This window comes from Carcharodon carcharias, chromosome 1, assembly GCF_017639515.1.
Source record: "Carcharodon carcharias isolate sCarCar2 chromosome 1, sCarCar2.pri, whole genome shotgun sequence".
Taxonomy (NCBI): Eukaryota; Metazoa; Chordata; class Chondrichthyes; order Lamniformes; family Lamnidae; genus Carcharodon; species Carcharodon carcharias.
This window is the reverse complement of record NC_054467.1, coordinates 87,906,546-87,927,118: the sequence shown is the minus strand read 5'-3', so window position 1 is coordinate 87,927,118 and position 20,573 is coordinate 87,906,546. Positions and strand designations below refer to the sequence as shown.

At 41.8% G+C, this 20,573-nt stretch overlaps 1 protein-coding gene across 13 annotated transcripts in view; it reads right to left on the bottom strand.

Moving 5' to 3' along the window:
• ank2b (ankyrin 2b, neuronal) overlaps window positions 1-20,573 on the bottom strand; it is an 882,930-nt gene that overhangs the window by 258,934 nt on the left and 603,423 nt on the right. For all 13 annotated transcript variants that reach the window (XM_041195707.1, XM_041195740.1, XM_041195679.1 and 10 more), the window contains 2 exons: window positions 14,457-14,642; window positions 9,204-9,302 (listed from right to left, as the gene is read on the bottom strand). In XM_041195707.1, the coding sequence (XP_041051641.1) occupies window positions 9,204-9,302; window positions 14,457-14,642 (285 nt within the window). The remainder of the gene's footprint in view (window positions 1-9,203; window positions 9,303-14,456; window positions 14,643-20,573) is intronic.

Here is a 20,573-nt window from a genome sequence, read left to right as displayed (position 1 = left end):
TGGGACATGCCAATGAATTATAATTTAAAAATTTATCTGATTTATAATTCCTTCATGAAACCTCATCCCACCCGTGGATGAGGTTTCATGATAAATGCGAAGGCCACTTGGGCTCTTCGCCTGCCCACCAATCTTAAGGTTGGACAGGCAGCTCTGTTAATCCTTTTAATTGGTATTTAAATGGCCCTAATAGGACTTTGACAGTTCGGTGGGCACGCAACCAACTCTGATGCGCGCCCACTGAACTGAAGACCTGAATGACGCGCGGTGATGTCGGGGCACATGTCCAAAGTCACCATGCATCATTTCATGCATCTGCAAGTGGGGCCCACCCCACACACCGACCAGAAGATTCAGGCCCTAGATTCCTCTGCACCTCCGAATTATACAGATGTCCCCCATTTACATATTACTCTGCTTTTTTGTTTTCCCTGCCAAAGTGAACAACTTCACATTTTCCCACAATGAACTCTATTTGCCAGATCTTTGCCCACTCACTCAACCTATCCATCTGCAACCTCATGTCCTCTTCACAACATACTTTCCTACCTATCTTCGTGTCATCTGCAAATTTAGTTACCATGTCTTCACTCCCCTCATCTAAGTCATTGATATGAATCGTAAAAAGTTGAGGCCCCAGTACAGACCTCTGTGGGATTCCACTCATCACAACTTGCCAATCAGAAAAAGACCCATTTATGCATATTCTCTGCTTTCTGTCAGCCAGCCAATCTCCTATCCATGCTAATATGTTACCCCCTACACCATGCGCTTTTATTTTCCGTAATAATCTTTGATGTAGCAACTTATCAAATGCCTTCTGGAAATCCAAGCACTGTACATCTATAGGCTCCCCTTTATCCACTGCACATGTTACTCCTTCAAAAACTTCAATAAATTGGTTAAACATTATTTTCCTTTCACAAAACCATGCTGTCTCTTCCCGCTTGCCTTGGGCTCATCTAAGTGTCCAGCTATAACCTCCTTAATGATTGATTCTAATAACTTCCCCATGACAGACATCTAGACAGATGTATTATTGCGTACCTATGTAATTGTGGTAGAATTTCCAAGATACACTTTATCACCTGATTTCAGTCCTGGAAAAACTACATGAGTAATTACCAAAGTGAAACTTTTGTTTGTTGCTCCTTTCTGTATCTTAGCAAATATTAATTATCAGTAATTCTGTCATGATTGGTAGATCGGTTCTTATTCTTATTCCTATAAAGGAGTTGTGCTTTCTAATAGGTTAAAACGTCAAATTTAAAAATTCAAATTCAAATCATTCCTGCTGTTGCACAATTTCATGAAATCTTTTACTGTCAGTTTGGCCTATCTCATGAGTTCCTCCAAATGTGCCTAATTAAAAATTGAAGTTGTGTAAATGACATTGCATTTACTGGCAAGGTATCTGAACACAGTACTTGAAAACTGTGAACCAATGGCACTAAAAACTTCATTAAGTATTTCATGGCTGGAGAAGCTCTCATGTAACATCAATTTTTTTTGTCTAGGATGTTTTGTATTGTACCACCTCTGAGTAAATTACATGGTACTCAGTAAGCATTAAGTAGCCCTTCCCCTGTCACATCAAGAATCAGTACAAGCTGTTTACTGGAGCTGGTATGATGAGGATTCAGTGATTCTATATTTGTATATTTGGTCTATACTTAAAGCAAGGTGAGCAAGTTTTTTTATTCATTCAGGAGATGTGGGCGTTGCTGGCTCGGCCAGCATTTATTACCCAACCCTAACTGCCCTTGAGAAGGTGGGTGTATGCTGCCCTCTTGAACTGCTGCATTCCAAATTATGACTAACATCCAGATTTATTTTGGGGAAATGTATGATACTGCATGACCACTGTTCACATTTCTCTACACTATACGGCAGTTACGAATCTTTTGTAACAAGCATTATATACATGTTTTGATATCACTGTAGAGACATAGAGCAGAATTTTACATCAGCAGGATGTTCTGGAGCCGCAGAAGTCAATAGAGTTTAGAATAGCTCCGCTCATTATATGGTCCCATCCCCACCTCAATGGAGCCATAAAATTCCGGCCATAATCCCTTTGTGTACTACTCTGTTAACGTTACTGTTAGTTTCTTTTCTAGTCCATTTGTATTTCTGAATACCAATATTGATTATTTGTGCTCTTACTTCTATTACTCTTTCTTTGAGGATCCCAGATGTCTTTCCTGACTCAGTTCACATTAGCCTCACCTTCTGATCAAATGCCCGTAATAAACACTTTCAATTTCAGCTTGAATATTCTCATGAGATTTTGCATTTTGCTTTTGCATTCTGGTCCACGTTTTATGTTTTGCCATATGTCTGTGGCACACTTCAGTCACAGTTCTGTAGTCTGACCAAGCCATCTTGTTTTCACAAAGAACGATCATTCAAAGAATTGAAAAATAGTGGTTTGCTGTATTTCTCAACATCAAGGAACCAACCACACATGAATGGATTGAATCCTTTATACAAAAAATAATAAAATATACTATAAAATAACTGCTTTCCTTAAGCTATACAAACCTTGGTCGAAATTCTCCAGCCCCATTGATGTCGGGTGTTATGGCAGGTGGGGGAAAGGACAATATGGTGAGAAGGCCAAAAATCAGTTTTACTCTGTTGTGAAACCAGTTTGCGATCGTTCGGTCCACCGGAATTGACGGGCTGCATTTCCCACCTCGGTACGTCGGGAACGTCATTTTAATACATTTGCATCTAATTATAATCCCTGCTTGCCAGAAGCATCTCCCCACATTAAAGTTACCGCCCGCATCGGCGTGACTTCAGAACAGCATGCTTCACGACTGCCTTTGAAAAGCACGCACCTGGCAATCTAAAATTTAAAGGGAACTCAGAGGTGAGTGCACACAACCTTGCACAGCGCTCGTAAGCATCGCCCATAGGGCATCAAGGAAGAGGCATCACACATTTGCTAGGGGCACAGGCAAGCCACGTTTTCCAGCTGGCTTTCAGTGCGGTGCTGGGGCAAGGGATCCAGTGTGGGTCAGGCCGGGGTGGGAGGCTTGTGGGGGTGGCAAGGCAGCACAGACAGACTGAAGGAAATACTCAAGCACATGCTGTGGGGGTGGGGGGCAGGCAGCACAGAATGAAGGAAATATTCAAGCATATGGGGTGGGGGTGGGGGGGGCAGAGTCTGAGGGGAGTGGCCACGGACTTGGAAAAGCTTGTCAAAAGTGAGCATTCTTCTGCAGCTGAAACCATTCAGCTGCAGCTCCAATGACATGCTTGGAGTCAGGCCTCAGAAGCTTTTCTGCCCACTCAAGCGACGCAAAAGCATGAAAGTTCCACCAAATACTACAGCTTTCCACCCCTCAGGTGCAGAGTGCAAATTAATGTGCACTTTAGGGGGCAGCAGAGCAATTGGCCAACTGGGCAAGTTGTATTATCTGCTTACGAAAGGTGGCCATGGCGCAGTCACTGGTGGAGGTGCTCACAGTCCCTTGCAATGTCTTTAGTAAGGTTTGGGTCAGTATCCATAATGGTTCAAGCTAACAACACAGCCTTGAAGTGCAGGCTAGGAGAATGCCTGCACCTGAGGAGAGAGCACAGCATGCAGTCCAATGTCCAAAGCTGCTGCCAATCTGTCAAGTGGAATGAGGCGGAGGTGGGTGGGGTTTCAGACAGCCAAGGAGCACACTACACATGGGCCATCACTCTCCTGCATGTGTGAAGGGGCCTTCACACTTAACCAAGAGAGGTTCTTAGGACACTTATGCTAATCCACACATCTCTCTCTTTGATCCTGCAGGAGGACAACATCAGGATCATGGGACCTGGTGATTTAGTGGTATGCCTCATGGCTTATAGAAGCCAGAGAAGAAGAAAGAGTGCTGTGGAGGTGCCTGGCTTGGCAAAGGGAGGGGCACCTCCCTCAAGATGAAGGGGCGGCAGGGCTTGCTGCGCACGCAGTTGAAGATCCACAGCGAGCCACTGCTTGTAGGTGCCTTGCTAGACCCAGGGTCTATAGACAGCGCCTCTCATTCCTGCAGATGACCAAGGACTAGTGTCACTGAAAACTGCACGTCTAGGGAACTGGTTGGTCACATATGCCACCTGCTGCAGGATGTGACACCACGGGGAGACAGAGGGCATCCAATGCCAGTGGCCGTGGCGCTCAGTTTTTATGCTCATGGCTCCTTCCAGGGCTCCACAGGTGATCTGTGCAGGATCTCGTAAGCCTTTCTGTAAAAATGTATCCAGGAGGTCACGGACGCCATCTTCGTAAAAACATAGAACTTTGTGCATTTTGACCAGGATCGGGAAAGCCAGGAATCAAGACCGCTGGGATTTGCATAGAACTCAGGTTTGCCACAGGTGCAGGGTGCCAACAATTGTACTCATGTGGTGTTTAGAACTCTGTGGCAACAAGCAGTCAACTACGTCAACTGCAAGGGCTTCAACTCACTGAATATTCAGCTGGTTTGCGACCACTACAAATGCATCCTGCAGGTCTGCGCACAATTCCCAGGGGCCTCCATGACTCCTACATCCTTAGCAAGTTTCAGATCTCTGACATCTTCCAGGATCCTGAGAGGATGCAGAGTTGGCTCCTCAGGGACAAGGGCTACCCGCAGAGGACGTGTCTGATGATGCCCATGCTGCAGCCTCAGACTGCAGTAGAGCGATGGTATCACGAGGCTCATGTCCTGACCCAGAGTTTAGTGGAGCAAATGTTAGGTATTTTTGAAATGAGGTTCGGGTGTCTTGATAAGTCTGGTGGAGCACTGCAATGCAGTTCCCAGAGGGTGTCACACATCATCACTTGCTGCGTGCTCCACAATCTGGCTCTGCAACAGGGGCAGGACCTGGCTGAAGAGGAGATGGAGGAGCTGCACATATTCTCTGATGAGGACGATGTCAAAAGGAATGATGATGAGGAAGTCCTTGAAGGCGAGGATACCAGCAATGAGGCCATCACACTGGTCAGAAAAGGCAGGTGCGCTCAGGAAGCCCTCATAACTGCAAGATTCATGGAGAATGATGACAAGATTCGGTAAGGACAGTCCTGACATCCTCACCTTGCATCTGTGAATATTTGACTCCTGGGTGGCTGATGGCAGCGCACATACTCTCAGTGCTCAGGTTCGTGTCATGGAGACACAGCAGAGATCCTAATAGTCACTAGATTCCAGGAGGATAATGATGACATGCAGTGAGGACATTCCATAGACTTTCACATAGCCTCTGTGAATGTCTGACTCCTGTCTGGCTGAGGGCAGCTCCCTTGCGCTCCATGATCAGGGTCATATCATGGAGGTGCAGCCATGAACTTTAAATGCACCTGATCCTTTATCAGCCTTCAGCACTTGAGACCTTCAGGAGCACAGCATCACCGGTCACAGACTCTGAAGAGATGAGGGGCCAGCCCCACTCAGTGGGAGCACACAGGGAGAATGATGGAACTCTGTTACGCCTGCCCATGACATTCTGGCAGCAATGACAAGCACCATTGAGATGCAGGCATCACAAATGTGTCCAGTCAGTGTGAAGTTGGACCACCAGCTTGGTCTGAAGGTTACACACTGCACAAGGAAGAGGCCCCAGACTGAGACACCTGCAGGAACCAAGGTTTCAAATCAGTGACATGAACACTGCTCATCATAACAAGGAGCCATAGGCAAGGAGACATTCTTGGGAGATTATTTACAAGAGTGAACATTAAATACAAGTGATTAACACCCATGCCCAGGCTGTGCAACTACCTCTTCCAACTAAGGGCTTGGCCTAAATAGCCAAGTGGTTATGGTACTGGGTTTGTAACCCAAAGATCAAGAGTTCAAATCTCACAATGGCAAACTATGAAACAATGTAACTTCATCTGAAACAGATGGAAACGGGTTTGTACTCGAAAGAGTTACATCTAAATTAAAGTTTGGCTTGGCTTAAATAGCCAAGTGGTTATGGTACTGGGTTTGTAACCCCAAGAGCAAGAGTTCAAATCTCACAATGGCAAACTATGAAACAATGTAAATTCATCTGAATAGGAACAGATAGAAACGTGTTTGTACTCGAAAGAGTTACCTCTTCCAGCCAAGGCTTGGCCTAAATAGCCAAGTGGTTATGGTACTGGGTTTGTAGCCCCAAGATCAAGAGGTCAAATCTCACAATGGCAAACTATGAAACAATGTAACTTCATCTGAAACAGATGGAAATGGGTTTGTACTCGAAAGAGTTACCTCTTCCAGCCAAGTGGTTATGGTACTGGGCTTGTAACCCCAAGATCAAGAGTTCAAATCTCACAATGGCGAACTATGAAACAACGTAACTTCATCTGAATAGGAACAGATGGAAACGTGTTTGTACTCGAAAGAGTTACATCTTCTCAGCTTTCCTAACCGTGCTGCTAGGTCTTGGTGCTCCTCCAACATCCACAGTGGAGGTGGAGGCAGCCTGCTACACCCTTCTGTGATGACCTTGGTGGGCATCTTCTGGAGGGCCGAGACCTGGAGGGCCTTGGTCTGCTTTCGGGGTCCTGCTGTGTGGCAGTGGCACCTTCCTAAACCTGTGGAGCTGGAGCTGCTGGAGTGCCAGCAAGTGGGGATTCGGATGGGCTGGTCACTCTCGGAGTCACCTGGGTGGATGGCCCAGCGGCATGCACCTGCTGATCCTCCTCCCTATGGGGACCCGAGGGCCCTTGGCTGACTCCTTGAGGAGAAGGGGTAGCTGGAGTGTGATCGAGCTGCCCCACACCCATCTTGCATACACACTGTTGGAGGCCAATTATGGTGTCAGTGCTGGAGTTCAGCCCACACACAGTGCAGGACTGATGTCCTGGACCAAGTCCTCCCTGGTGGCCGCCATCCTGCTACTGTTGACCTCAGTGCATTGGCATGCTGGCGCTATCACCTCAGCCTGAAGGACAGGATGAGGACACGATCTGCACAGCAGATGAAAATGCGTGTGAGAGAGTGAATGGTGATTCACTGGCAGTGAGCAAGATCCTGTGGATGTGTGATGGGTTTGAGAGTGTGAGAGTTGAGAATGATGAGAAGAGTGAATTACTCTGGCGGAACGGAGATGATCATTCATCCTTTTGTGGCACTGGATGGCTGTCCTCTTTTGCAGGGCATTGGCACTGACGCTGCCTCTCACACTGGATTGGTGACTTCGATTGCTGGTCTTCGCCCAGAGTGGGGGCAGAGGGCTTCACGGCAGACGTCTACTACATCCAGTAGGCACCTGAGGGAGGCATTATTTATTGCTGAGCAAGTTGCATTGAGAATGGGACGATAGAGTGTGAAAACCTGCCATTGGGTTCGGCGGGTAAGACATCCTTTTTCCCATCCACTACCGCACTTTGTACAAATCTGAGACAATTCCATCCCTGGTCTCTGCATAAATTGATTAACATGACACATGACACTTTGTAGCCAATTGTCATACTTTTGAGACAATACAGTTCCTAATCACAGAGCCATGGTCCATCTGCCAAAATTTTTATTGACCTTTCAATATTGTAGAAGTTCACAATTACTTATTGCATGAAATTCCCTTTCAGTTTTTGTCCGTTTGTGATTCTAGCTTCATTTAGTAGTCTTAAAAGTGATAATTTCTCTGATGCATCTGTATGAATTGATCCAGATCACTGGATATGCCAAAGAGTTGCCATCCTTTCTCATATATAGATGTGACCCATGACTAGTAGCTGAGTGCTTCCTATTTTCAGGTTTGAAACTTTATGATGACCACCAATCAGCTCAGTGACTCCAAATAAGCAACTGTCATTAAGTTTTTGGTTGAATCTTCTGGTAATTTTCAAAGTCTGATACTGCATTTCTCTTTGTCAGTGATTTTATGCCATTAAATTCATGATATACTTCTGGAGCCAAAATAATCCAAGGGAAGCCACAACAATTTGTATTTCCTACAAGGAATAGTGAATGACTTGGATCTTATTTCATTCAAGTTCAGTCTCTAGAAACCTGACATAATAAAACATTTTACATTTTGAATATTTATAGCTTGTCATTATAATTGCACAGGTTAAATTATAGATTTTCCGAGTGTTCTTATTCAGGTGCAACTCCATTGCACAACACATGCTTTAGAGTATAATACATCATTTTTAAATGTACATACAACTACCCACATTCATAGTGCAGGTCCACTGGCTTAAACTGTTCTTTTACCATTCAGCCAAACTTGAAAATGTAAACAGTGGACCAAGGGCTATATGCTGTCTGGCCAAATTCATTAGGTTAAAACAATAAGAAATGACACTGTAATATCAATAAAATGCCGAATCAATGTTTTTACCAAATATAATGAGGTGCAACACCTCAACAAGTCATCAAAGTTCTACAGTAAAACATTTGTTTTAGCTACTCCATTATTTTGACCAGCACCTAAACATAAGAGTGCCTTCAGAGCTGCTTTTGCTTCCGATTCTATCAATATAATGTCATCGGAATTACAACAAAAACTCTGTTTATCTGGTGTACAGGGGTTTCGATGCACATCCAGTGAAGTTAGGGCAATGAACTGGGAGCAGCTCCAAAGAAATTCCTACCATGTTTGTAAAAATGTCACCTGCTTTGGGAAATCAGCAACTGATCAAAACAGTAACTTATTTCGGTGTTGAATCAGCTAAGGAAATTGACAGTCTTTAAATTATAGTTATTCTGTTCACAAAAATTTATGCTCAAAACACACTTTAAGTAGAAGCTGAGTTTTATATACTGTTAATATAGACATGAAAGACATTTATTTATTTGAGGCTTTCATTTAGTTTTGCAAACCTAATCTTTTCTATCACAATTTCACTGCAGGTAATGTGAAGGTAAACCATTTAACACTTGCCCTTCATGGGTGTGCCTCAGTATTTATACTGACAGATTGGTGGGCTCCCATGTTGGAAATTTGCTCAAGTCCTAAGATGAAATGTCCTTCAGGGGCCATTGGCCCATCCGATTGTTGTTCTTAGCAAACTGTGCAGTGTCAGAAACTTACTATTCTGGAACACTGCTTTTCAGCCTAAAGAGGTAAAATTATCAGAAATCTCAGCTCCTTCAACAGATGCAGTGCCATTTTGATGGAAGCCATGATCAGGCTATCCTATGCTTCCTTCATAGTTGGAGAATTGTGTGAAGACAGAATGACTGCAAAGCTAAAAGGAGAAAAAAATAATTAAAATCAAAACCAGGAGGAAACAAAAAACTTACCCGGGCTGTGAAATCCACAGCAGCTCCTCGGTTTAATAGCAGAGTAGCTACATTCACGTTTCCATAGTGGGCAGCAATATGCAGAGGAGTGAAGCCACTCTGTGAATAGGAGGGAAAGACATTGAAAATGTAAACCCAACCACTGTATAGCTTAACTATCAAGGTGTCTGATACACAGATCTTCAATAAGACCCTTGTTCACCCAAAAGCAGAACCTGAAACAATGACCATCTCAATAAATACTGAACTATCCCACAGCAAACAGTAAGTCGAGTCACCCAGAGCATTCCCTTGTTTTACTGGTGGAATCATATCATCATCAGCGCCAGGAAGGAGTTGACTTTAATTCCCTGTTTTTTTTTTCCTGCAGAATTATATTTGGGAACCTCTCTCAGTTCATTAACTGCATTCTGTAGCTGTATTTGAACTAGGTAACAAAGCTTAATGAGTTGCAATATGGTAGTGGAGAGATTCCAGACCACAGGTAGATATACTTTGGCCATGGGATTCCAATCTGTGGAGGAATCATTTCCAGCACTGTCAGAATAAACTTTTTGTAAGTTTGCCAATAGCACAGTTATTATAATATGAGGGTAGATTTTCTGTTGCATTCACATGGTAGGTGAGGCAACTCGTTGCATGCAAGGGCTCAGGTAATTTGCTCAATTATTGTCATTACGCAACTTAATGGTGGGTTTTTGATTGAAAAATTATCTAATGTTTACAAACTGATGGCTAATTTAGTGCTTAAAGGAACATAGAGGCAGATTTTCAATTTGAAGTCAGAGGTTGGGGTTGGGGTGGTGGTGGGGGGAGGTGCAAAACCCCTGAGATGCCTGTTGATGCAAGATCAATTCATTGTCATATTAAATTATTGCTCCCCAATAATAATGCAAGGCATGCAGGGAATGTATTGAGCTAATGGATGGAATTTTGGGCAACAACAGCACATAAGCAGCTATTGACATCCCAATCTTTAAGCACATCTTATTGATTTGCTGAAGGGAAGGAGGCTGATGGCCAGTACCCGAGGCCCAATGCTTGACAAGACAGGATGGTCCTGGTGTGAGGTTAGAGCACCTAATGAAGAAAAAAGAAATAACTATTTCAGTCTCCCCTGTAGTCCCATTGAGTAACTGCAGCATTGCCCAGTCAGGTGGAGTTATTCTCAGCACCCTTCATTTAAATAAATTATTCAGCCTTAGTGAAACTTTGGTGCAGAGACTCCCAAAGGGTTACATAGCCAGCCAGCCACACTGCTGATTGGTTGGCAATCAGAACTCTCTTCACATACAGCATAAATTGTTGTTTTCCCCTTATATTGGTATTCTTGCAAAGTGTCCTGATGAGTGCAAGACAAAAAGCTTAGGCATGTCTCTTTTTTCAGCAATACTCAAGTTCTGTATTACCAAATGACTAATTGTATCATTACTGTGTGACTATGCTGTTGGGTGAACAATTGTGACATAAACAATGCAAGTATATTGAGGGATAATCAACTGGGAAATAACACAGTAATACAGAAAATAAAAATGAATTCACTAAGAAGTAATTTTAGGGCGTGTAGATCCCGGAGTAACTTAGTCCCAGAAATATGCGTGGGAGTAGATTTTGCTTTCTGGCAAAATGCATCGGTCAGTCACCATAACAGGACTGTAGAGGCTGGAGCCATTATGAGTGCCAGGGCTCACTTAAATAGAATTGCAGAGCAATGGATGCCAAATGGATATCACATTACAACTTTCTGGATTCGGGTTACCACAATAGCTTATGGCTGAGAGGATGCCCCGCTGATGTTGGGGGGCAGGTGGCAGCAGCAGCTGCAGGGTTGAGGTTTCAGCCCAGGACAACAGACACCCAGTTTATTTTTGCGACAGAGAAATACTGCTGCTCCACCTTGGCTCTTTAAAAATAATTTTAAACTTACCTTTTGGGGTTTCTTCAGCTGTGCTGCCTATAAAACTGGGCAAAGCATGGGAGACACACTCTCTACAATGGCAGTTGGAGTCTTATGTATGTCATATAATTCTGATCTGCACATTAAAAGGGTTGAAACTGCTTGTAACAGTGGTTAGCCACTCTAAAAATGGAAAGAGCTGCAACATCAGCTTTAAAGGGGCAGTAAATTTCCTACCCATCTTGTGGCCAATAACATCGATCTGACCAATTTAAATTAAACTCCAAGGAGCGAAGATGTGGCACTGTGTATTGGAATTCCAACACATAGCCCTTAAATTTCTGAGGGAGTTTGCCCAAATTTCTCCCACAATATCAGCAGGACAAATCATTAGAATCTCTGTAAAAAGAAAGGGAACATTAACAAGAAGAAAAAACATAAGCTCTGAGCAAAGGAAGGCAAATGTGCTCAGACGAATGATAAAGCATAAAATGAAAACAATATAAACACCAGAAATCAGAAATTTAAAACAAGAAGTTCTTTCATTTGAAGGATTTGGAAATATAATGATTTAACTATTGAGGGTAGCTTTCAAAAAAAGAGAAAATATGAGAAGGTCTGGATATGTACCTCTGTAGTCCTATTCACCATCATCTGGGCCAGCGTTAATAAGAAGCAGAAAAATAAGTGTAAGAAGGAAGAAAATGAAGAATTTAAAATGGAAAGAAGCACTGAAACAAAGGACTGTCTGTCAGCGAAGACATACAGGATTCTTTGTCACAGAAATCTGCACAGAAAACACAATGTGTATTGCAAAACCTAGTAAAGACCAGTATGATTATGTATAATCTGTATCAAATGGCAATAATGACTTGTATTTATTTAGCATCTATTAACATTGTAAGCAGCATCCCCCAGCAGCATCAAATATCTCCGAAAGCTATGGAAATTATGATGGTGTTTATATAAAAGCAATTCATCAGCGATGTCTCTTAACTACCCAATTCATTATACCAGTATAATATTGCAAGAACATAAGAACACAAGGCCACACCCTCAACTAACCATGTACAATTTACCTTTTTAGATTAATCTACAAAGCATGCTCAATCTACTGAGGCAGAGACCGAGCCACAGGTCAGTTTGAAAATGATAAAGTATCAATTATTTTACTGACTTATGAAGATGGTCGCACAAAATTCCAGGATATTAGTTTGTCTGCCCAAGGCACAATAAGATCTTAATTTATTGGAGAATTTGATGCCACAACTGGCCCACGCATAGTCCCATAAGACTTAGACTGTCATGTTCCAGACTATTTCATCATTTTTATCTATGCTTATAACCTTCAATCCCCTTTTTAATCATTTATCTAACTGTTTTCAAAGGAAGCAGGAGGATGGGCATTGCTAGGTGCTAGTTTTTTGATGATGGTGAAATAGAATTGAAACTGGGATGAGAGGATTTTGTAGATTTGTTTTAATTATAGGGAGTATTAAAATTGTTTATCCTAAACCAAAGAGTTTCCCAAAAATTGTAAGGCTGAATTTCTATTTCTGAAGCAGGTAGCAGGAGTCAGGGAAAAACCTGGCTTGGCTCGCCTGCCTCGGGAGACAACACCTGCAAAGGCAGGACCTCCATTGCGGGCCAGGGGAGATGAGTGGGGGAGAAATGGCGGTGAGTATGGGCTGGAGTCGGGCCAGCTGACTGGGGAAAGAGGTGGGAGGCAGCCAAAGGGGTTGCTCGGTGCTGAGGAATGCAGTTTAAAAGGCCCACCTTGGGGCTGTGAGACTTCAGCCCAGTCAAAATACAAACAGAAAAGTGCGCCATTCCCTCATACCCCCTCATCCCCCACACACTTCCCATGTCCCATTCATGCCAACTCATGCTGCATATGCCTAGCTATGCCCCTCCAACCACAAGCCCTCCATAGTCCCTCCTCATGCTCCCTATGCCAAGTTATGGCACTCCACCCGCCCTCATGATCCCTCATGTCCCCATGCCAGGCTATGGCACTTCCATGCCCACTGACCCACAGTACAATGTGTAGAACCAATGAACCCTTATGACAGTAGAATGTGTAAAGAAAAGCTTTTAAAACAGTCATTCAATCATTCATTACTTTCCACTATGTTAAAAAGTGTCATTTCGCTACAGAACAATATGTCAATCATCCAGACACTTTAGAGTATCAATAACAAACCCTTGAAACCACTTAACCTTGTGTAATTAAACATTGTGAAATTGACCTCAGAAATCAGAGAGTTAGGGTTGTCAATTAAGCAATGTTTTCTCTGGGGCTCAGGTGCTTCAACAAAAGTAATGGATGTTTGGGTTCTCAGCCAAGTCTCATTATTCCAATTCTCTATTTTATATTTTCCATTAACTCTAGCGGTGTGCAAGGATGCAGTACAGATACCTTGGGTAGGCTGAAACCAAGGTGTCCCAACATGAATACACTCTATAGCAGATGGTAATATGGGTGTGAGTTACGACTCTTGTGCTAATTATTGATTAGTCATGTTATTAAGCTGCAAACTTTCCTGCAGAAACAGTAGGCAGGATTTTCCAAGCCTGCCCGCCACTGGGAGCGTCCAGTCCCGTTGAAAGTCAATTCCGGCGGGGCTGGAAAATCCCGGCTACTGTCAACCATGTCAACAAACTGTGAACAGTATTTTAAGGGGTTTGCCTATTCCAGGTGAAAAAGGCTCTAATATAGAAAGTATTTAGGAGCAGGAGATACATGCACTCATGTTCAAATGTGTGAAAATTAACTATTATGCAATATGTCTTCAAATAATCTGGAACAAGCAGAATCACTTGTGTCTATCAAATGTACATTTTTATGATTTGCTTCAGATTTATGCATAATTGCAGACTTCTTTTCAAACATCAATCCAAAAGATTCTCTGGATGTAAATCTTCTTCCACATCGAGGAAAAAATTGAGAATGAGCTTCTTAAAGGCCATTCCCTTTAACAAGTTACTGAGAAGGATTGGTGGAAACCCAGGAACAGATCAGTTGGCCAACCTGAGCATGTGGGCTACAGTGAGTAGCAAAGGGGCAAAATAACAAAGAATGGAGTCATCAATAAAGCAAAATAATTTGTTCTGCATCATACATTTTTTGTGTCCATGTGCATCATATGGGATTGGGAACACATATCAATATCTTAAATAAATCAAAGATATCAGAATGAATGCCCCACTGTGAAATGGGGAAACAAACAACCTGCTTCAAAAGAGGTTAAATACGCACAATCTCACTAAAATTACTTTATATGTGACATGAGGTGATGGATGTTCATCCTTTCCAGCTTTATAAGCAGCCCAATACAATGCATGAATTGCCCTACCTTGGACTGCACATCAGCATTGTGATCATTCTGTAGTAGCAGAGCCGCAGATTTGGTATCATCCTTCCTGGCAGCGATATGCAGGGCCGGTAGCCGCACCTTTCCCTTGGTGTCATTCTCCAGTAAGATGGCAACTACTTGGTTGTGACCCTGTTGCAGCGCAACAGCTAGGGGAGTGAACCCATCCTGACAATGCAGAAACAAGGATTTTACTTCAACAAAAGGTGGCTTTGATTTGGTTACTTGAAAGTTTGACGACAGATTTAACAGGTCAACCACAAAATACAAATAACAACTTGCTTTACAAAGTCCTTTTAACTTAGTAAATGCCCCAAAATGCTTCACCAGAGGAGAAACACAGGATAGTAACAAGAGTGTTAATTGAATTGGTGGTTTTGAGGAGACTTTTGAAGGCATGAAGAGAATTAGCAAGGTGAAGACCATAAGACCATAAAACCATAAGGCATAGGCGCAGAAATTAGGCCATTTGGCCCATCGAGTCTGCTCCGCCATTCAATCATGGCTGATAAGTTTCTCAATTCCATTCTCCTGCCTTCTCCCCGTAACCTTTGATCCCCTCACCAATCAAGAACCTATCTATCTCGGTCTTAAATACACTCAATGACCTGGCCTCCACAGCCTTCTGTGGCAATCAATTCCATAGATTCACCACTCTCTGGCTAAAGAAGTTTCTCCTCATCTCTGTTCTAAAAGGTCTTCCCTTTACTTGAGGCTGTGCCCGCGGGTCCTAGTCTCTCCTACTAATGGAAACATCTTCCCCACGTCCACTCTATCCAGGCCTTTCAGTACTCTGTAAGTTTCAATCAGATCCCCCCCTCATCCTTCTAAACTCCACTGAGTATAGACCCAGAGTTCTCAAACGTTCCTCATATGTTAAGCCTTTCATTCCAGGGATTGTTCTTGTGAACCCCCTCTGGACCCTCTCCAGGGCCAGCACATCCTTCCTGAGAGCTCTCCCACTGATGGAGAAGTGGGGGAAGGGAGAATGCATAAGATGTATGGATCAGAAGGCTAAATGAGAAGTAGGGCTGAAGGAGATCCCAGAGATAGGGTGAAGGTTACCTCAGGCGAGGCTAAAAAACAAGAATCAGGATCTTGAAGTTAGTGTGTTGGGAAGTGGCTAACCAACGGAGGTTGGCAAGGCCAGGTGTGATGAATGCGTGAAACTTAATGTGGCACAGGACGTGGGCCAGAAATTTCATCTGAGTTGGGGTTTATGTCGAGTGGACATTTTGGAGGCCAGTGAGGAAAATATTTCAGAAGTCAAGCATGGAGGCAACAAAGATATAGCTAAAGGCTTCCATAGGCCAATGGAAAGGCAAATTGAATAGGCTGCACATTGCATAGCCACTATCAAATTTGAACTTTACCCTGGATATTTCTACTTATTATTATGCTATTATCTATAATAACACTCAGAATTGTCTGTCTGGAATCTTTTGACTAGTCAGTTTAAAGGGTCCATTTGTTGGTGGGTTTATTTGGTGGGCAGTGCCTGGCGCACACAGAGACATGCGGGCCACACGGAGGGCTGGAGCAGCGAAAAACATGTGGCTGCCAATGGTTGATAACTACGGTGTGTTGGTGGGAAACAAAAAGCAAGCGGAGGCCAACAACAAAGTTACCATGGCTGGAGAGGTTATTCTGTGAGGAATGGGATGGGATAGGCGGGATGAATGGGCATGGCAAGAGTGGGATGGGGATGGCATGGGAGAGATGGGAGGAATGTGGCAGGGATGGCATGAGGAGGATGGAATGACATGGGATGGAAATGGCATGGAATGGATGGATGAGAGGATGGAATTGGTTAAGTGAGACAAAATGGCAGAGATAATTATTTGATACAACTAATTATTCAAAAGTTCTTTGTGCTAAGAATGAAGATTCACTAAATACGAATGATAAGGTTTTAGAAAGACTGTCTAATGAATTAAAATAATGCATCAGCTTGATTCTATAGATGAAGAAGATGATAACAATCTATAACCCCCAGAGTTTCTATACAATCTAACTCCAATCGGCATGTCACCGTACAAACTCAAGGAAGTAGCAGTTGTAGTGTTGGTATGAAACTTGATTCCTAACCAAGGACTTGGTCATGAACAAGATTGTAGTCAGGAAGTGGTAGATGCTGATATTATAACATTCAAGGAAATAAGAGTGTTTATTTATCAAATCATATTGACCCCATCACATGTAAATCTGCCTTTTCAATTCAGGAGAAAACAGTTTCTAATCATATTCTATGACTAAACAAGGCTAGACTTTTGACAAAGTATGTATTTATATTCCTAGGCCTGTTTTTACAAATGGACAGCTTTTTGCATCTTTTTCCTGAGTGAGACATTTTAATTCTGTTAAGGTTTTTGGTAAAAAAAAAACTAAAAATCCTGTATTTAAAGAAGTGCCATTGGAATAAAGACAGTAATACAACAAATATTTTGAAGATCTGTACTAGTATTATTATATTAGTTATATCTAAACTTGATCCCTTGAAAATGTTTAACACTGCTTTTAAAGCACAACATAATCTCTTCTGTTCCAATGAAAACACTCGCTATCTTTCAAGTATTTCTTAATAATTGTATTTCTTCATGTCAACATCCCATTGAATCTGCATTGTAGCCCTTCTTATCACTTCAATGGTTTTGTTTTGTTGTGGAGGCCAAAACTGCATACACTACTCCAGGCTATGGTCCTACTCAGGTTTTATATAGATTTAACCATTACATCTCAGCTTTTACATTCCTATGTCCTTTCATAAAACCCATTGTATCCATTAGCTTTTTTATGGCCTTATTCATTTGAAGTACAGCTTTTAGTATCTTGTGAACCTGAACTCCCTAATCTATCTGTTGAAGCTGAATAATATTGAGCCCATCACATGGAAACCTGCTTTTTCAAGTCAGGAGAGAACAGTTTCTAATTAGACTTCCATATTCTATGACTATAAACCAGCCACAAGGCCTGACTCTTCACAAAATTTGTATTTATATTCCTGGGCATCGACTGATTCACTAATATCACACAAACTTCCCCATTCAAAGAATAATTATTAACTTAATATTTGTTACCAAAATTTATCACCTAACATTTACTGATATTGATTTTCATGTCACTTTTTTGCAAAACGATATCTCATTTTTGAAATTCTCTCCTTATACTCTATTCTTGCTTTCCTTATCCCTTTTCTAATTTCATACCTATTCTCATTTTTTACATTTTGTTGTAATTATTATTTTGCTTTTAACCTTTTTATTTATTCACAGCATCATTAAACTTGAAGTAGTCACAGTTTAAATAATATAATGGTTTGAAACTTTACTACTTCATTTTTAAAGATAGTCCATTGCAGATCTATATGCCTATTCCTTTTTCCACCTAACCAAAACTCATTCATTTTTCATTTTTCTAAAATCAATTGTTTTGCAATATTTTACACCTTTCCATTAGGACCTTATGGAGACTACTCTCTTGGTGCTCCAACATATATCTCATCTTTTTGACAGATTAGTGGGTAAATGCATTGAATACACAGCCAGGGTTCCTGTTCCCGATTGCTACCAAGTGGCTAGTATAGAATGTGCTCGCATGAAAATTAGGTGAGGATAGGAGTAGGCTAGGCTATGTTGACCTCAGAACTAATTGTTTTTTGACACATAGTGATTTGGTGTTGAGGTTCACACATGAAAAATGGTCATTTGGGGTATGTACTGTCAAGCAGCCAACAACCATGAAACTGTTCCCGAGCATGAAGAGACAAAATAATGGGGAGAAAATTAATTTAAAAACTCTTTCTGTCCCAAGGCTCTTTAAGTTTTGGCAGGTTGGTTACAATGAATAATGATCAACCCAGTTGACCATTTCAAAGAACACCAAAGACAATTAGAGAACACAATGGATCAAATGCCAATTCTTACGTTTTATGACACAGGTTACACTCATAAAACATGGTCGGGTTATGCTTCCATTTTATGCAAGACAGCAATCTCTTATTGTTAACGGCAATACTAGATTGTCATAAAGCAGTATTTAAGTCATAGATAAATTAAATTAAAATACAGCCGTGCTGTTAAAAACAACTATCATCATTGTCATTAAATGTATTAAAGGCATTTGCAGCATCTGTATTTTCTAAGCATTTAAAGGTTTCAAAAGTAATCACTAGCATCTCTCCTGGCACTTTCTAAACCAATTTGACACTGCACTAGACTTAGGCTCCATCTGTCAAACCCACGAGCTGTGAGATTGCCTCCTCCATGAGTCCCATCCACAACACTTCTCTCTGGATTAAGGTCAGGCCCTGGCTCTGAATCTATATTGCGACTTCAACATTGCTACTAAGCGGAAACCACTTCAGAGATGTTAAAGTGGTAAGGTAGATGGTTACATGATACTATAATGCTTGAAAGTTTGATCCACCACCCTGCTGAGTCCTTCCAACTAGCTGAGTTACAGAGGAGAAGTGTTGAAACATTTCTGTTAGAGGAAAATGATCTTTTTGTGCATCATTTTTAATGCTGATTCAGTGGCGTAAATCTCGGCGTCCTTCAGTTGAAGGTCAAAATGACTGAAGAAAAAGAAAAATGAGGAAAAGATATAAAAAGTTCCTTTAAAAATGTAATTTTAAAAAACATAATTGAACAAAATGCAACATTCCAGGATGCTTAACTGCATACCTTCAACTGGGTCACATTTCTACTGAATCACTGTTTTTGTCATGCAGCTAAAAACGTTTAAACAAAACGTACATACACTGTTTGTTCAGCGATGATTGGATACTGTGCACCTTCTTAGATAAGCCTCAAAATAAAGAAAAGACTTGCATTTGTATAGCACCTTTCATGGCCACCTGGCATTCCAAAGCGCTTTACAGCCAATGAAGTATGTTTGAAGTGCAGTCACTGTTGTAATATACGAAATGCGGCAGCCAATGTGCACATAGCAAACTCCCACAAACAACAATGTAATAATGACCAGATAATCTGTTTTTGTGATGTTGATTGAGCGATAAATATTGGCCAGGACACCGAGAACAACTCCCCTGCACTTCTTCAAAATAGTGCCACAGGATCTTTTAAGTCCATCCTGTTGAACATCTCACCTGAAAAACAGAACCTACAATAGTGCAGCACCCCTTCTGTATGGCACTGGAGTATCAGTCTTAATTTTTGTGCTCAAGTCCTGGAGTGGGTCTTGAATCCATCACCTGGCTGAGAGGCAAGTGTGCTACCAGCTGAGACCACAGTTAAAAAGGGAAAAATAAAATGGTATGGGGAAAGTACAGAAATTGAATTAAGTAGGTAGCTCTTTACAAGAAGTAGTGCAATTGTAATGGAAAAAATGCTCTTTTTCAGTACTGTAAAATGCTATGATTAAGTTAAAATGAGAACTATAATATTAGTTTCTGTGCCGAAAGTGATAAATCCCTTTTCCTTATGGTTAAAGAAACAACTGAAAGGCAAAGAAGTAAAGGGGCTACCTGTGATGAAAGAAACACTTAAGTTAATTTACATTGGCAGCCTCCATGCATCATGCTCTTGGGACTGCTACAACTTGGCTGAAGTAAGTGAGTAAATGAACGTATGCATCTTTTAGAGTCAGGCTGAATTATTCCCACTATTTGTGAACTCAGCTGGGTGAATGCTTCATTAATTTCTGGATCAGATAGTTGGCTCTTTCTAGATGCCCTCGAAGATTTCAAATGCAAATCGAATGCGCTAAGGGAGAAGCTGACAGCAGTGCCTTGAGACGAGAATGCAATTGTGCTCTTGCCTTGAACATCTCACACCTGCCATTTTATTAAAATTCACTGTGCCATGAACCCTCAAGTTTTTCTCAAACTGAGCCCTGGCTGGAATCCACAAACTGTGAGAACAGCCTGAAAACCACAGTGAATGTGGCAAAGTCAGATCAAAAGATGGAGAAGATAAAGAAAGGATGCAACAAGCTCACTGTGACCAATTTTCAAACAAGCCTATGATTCTGCCAGAGGATTTATGATTCCAAATACCTAGGAGGAAGTAGCAATGTTTTCAGAAAGCCGAGAGGAATGTTATCATAAAGTAGCCCCATCTCTTCTCTTTCATATGGCTT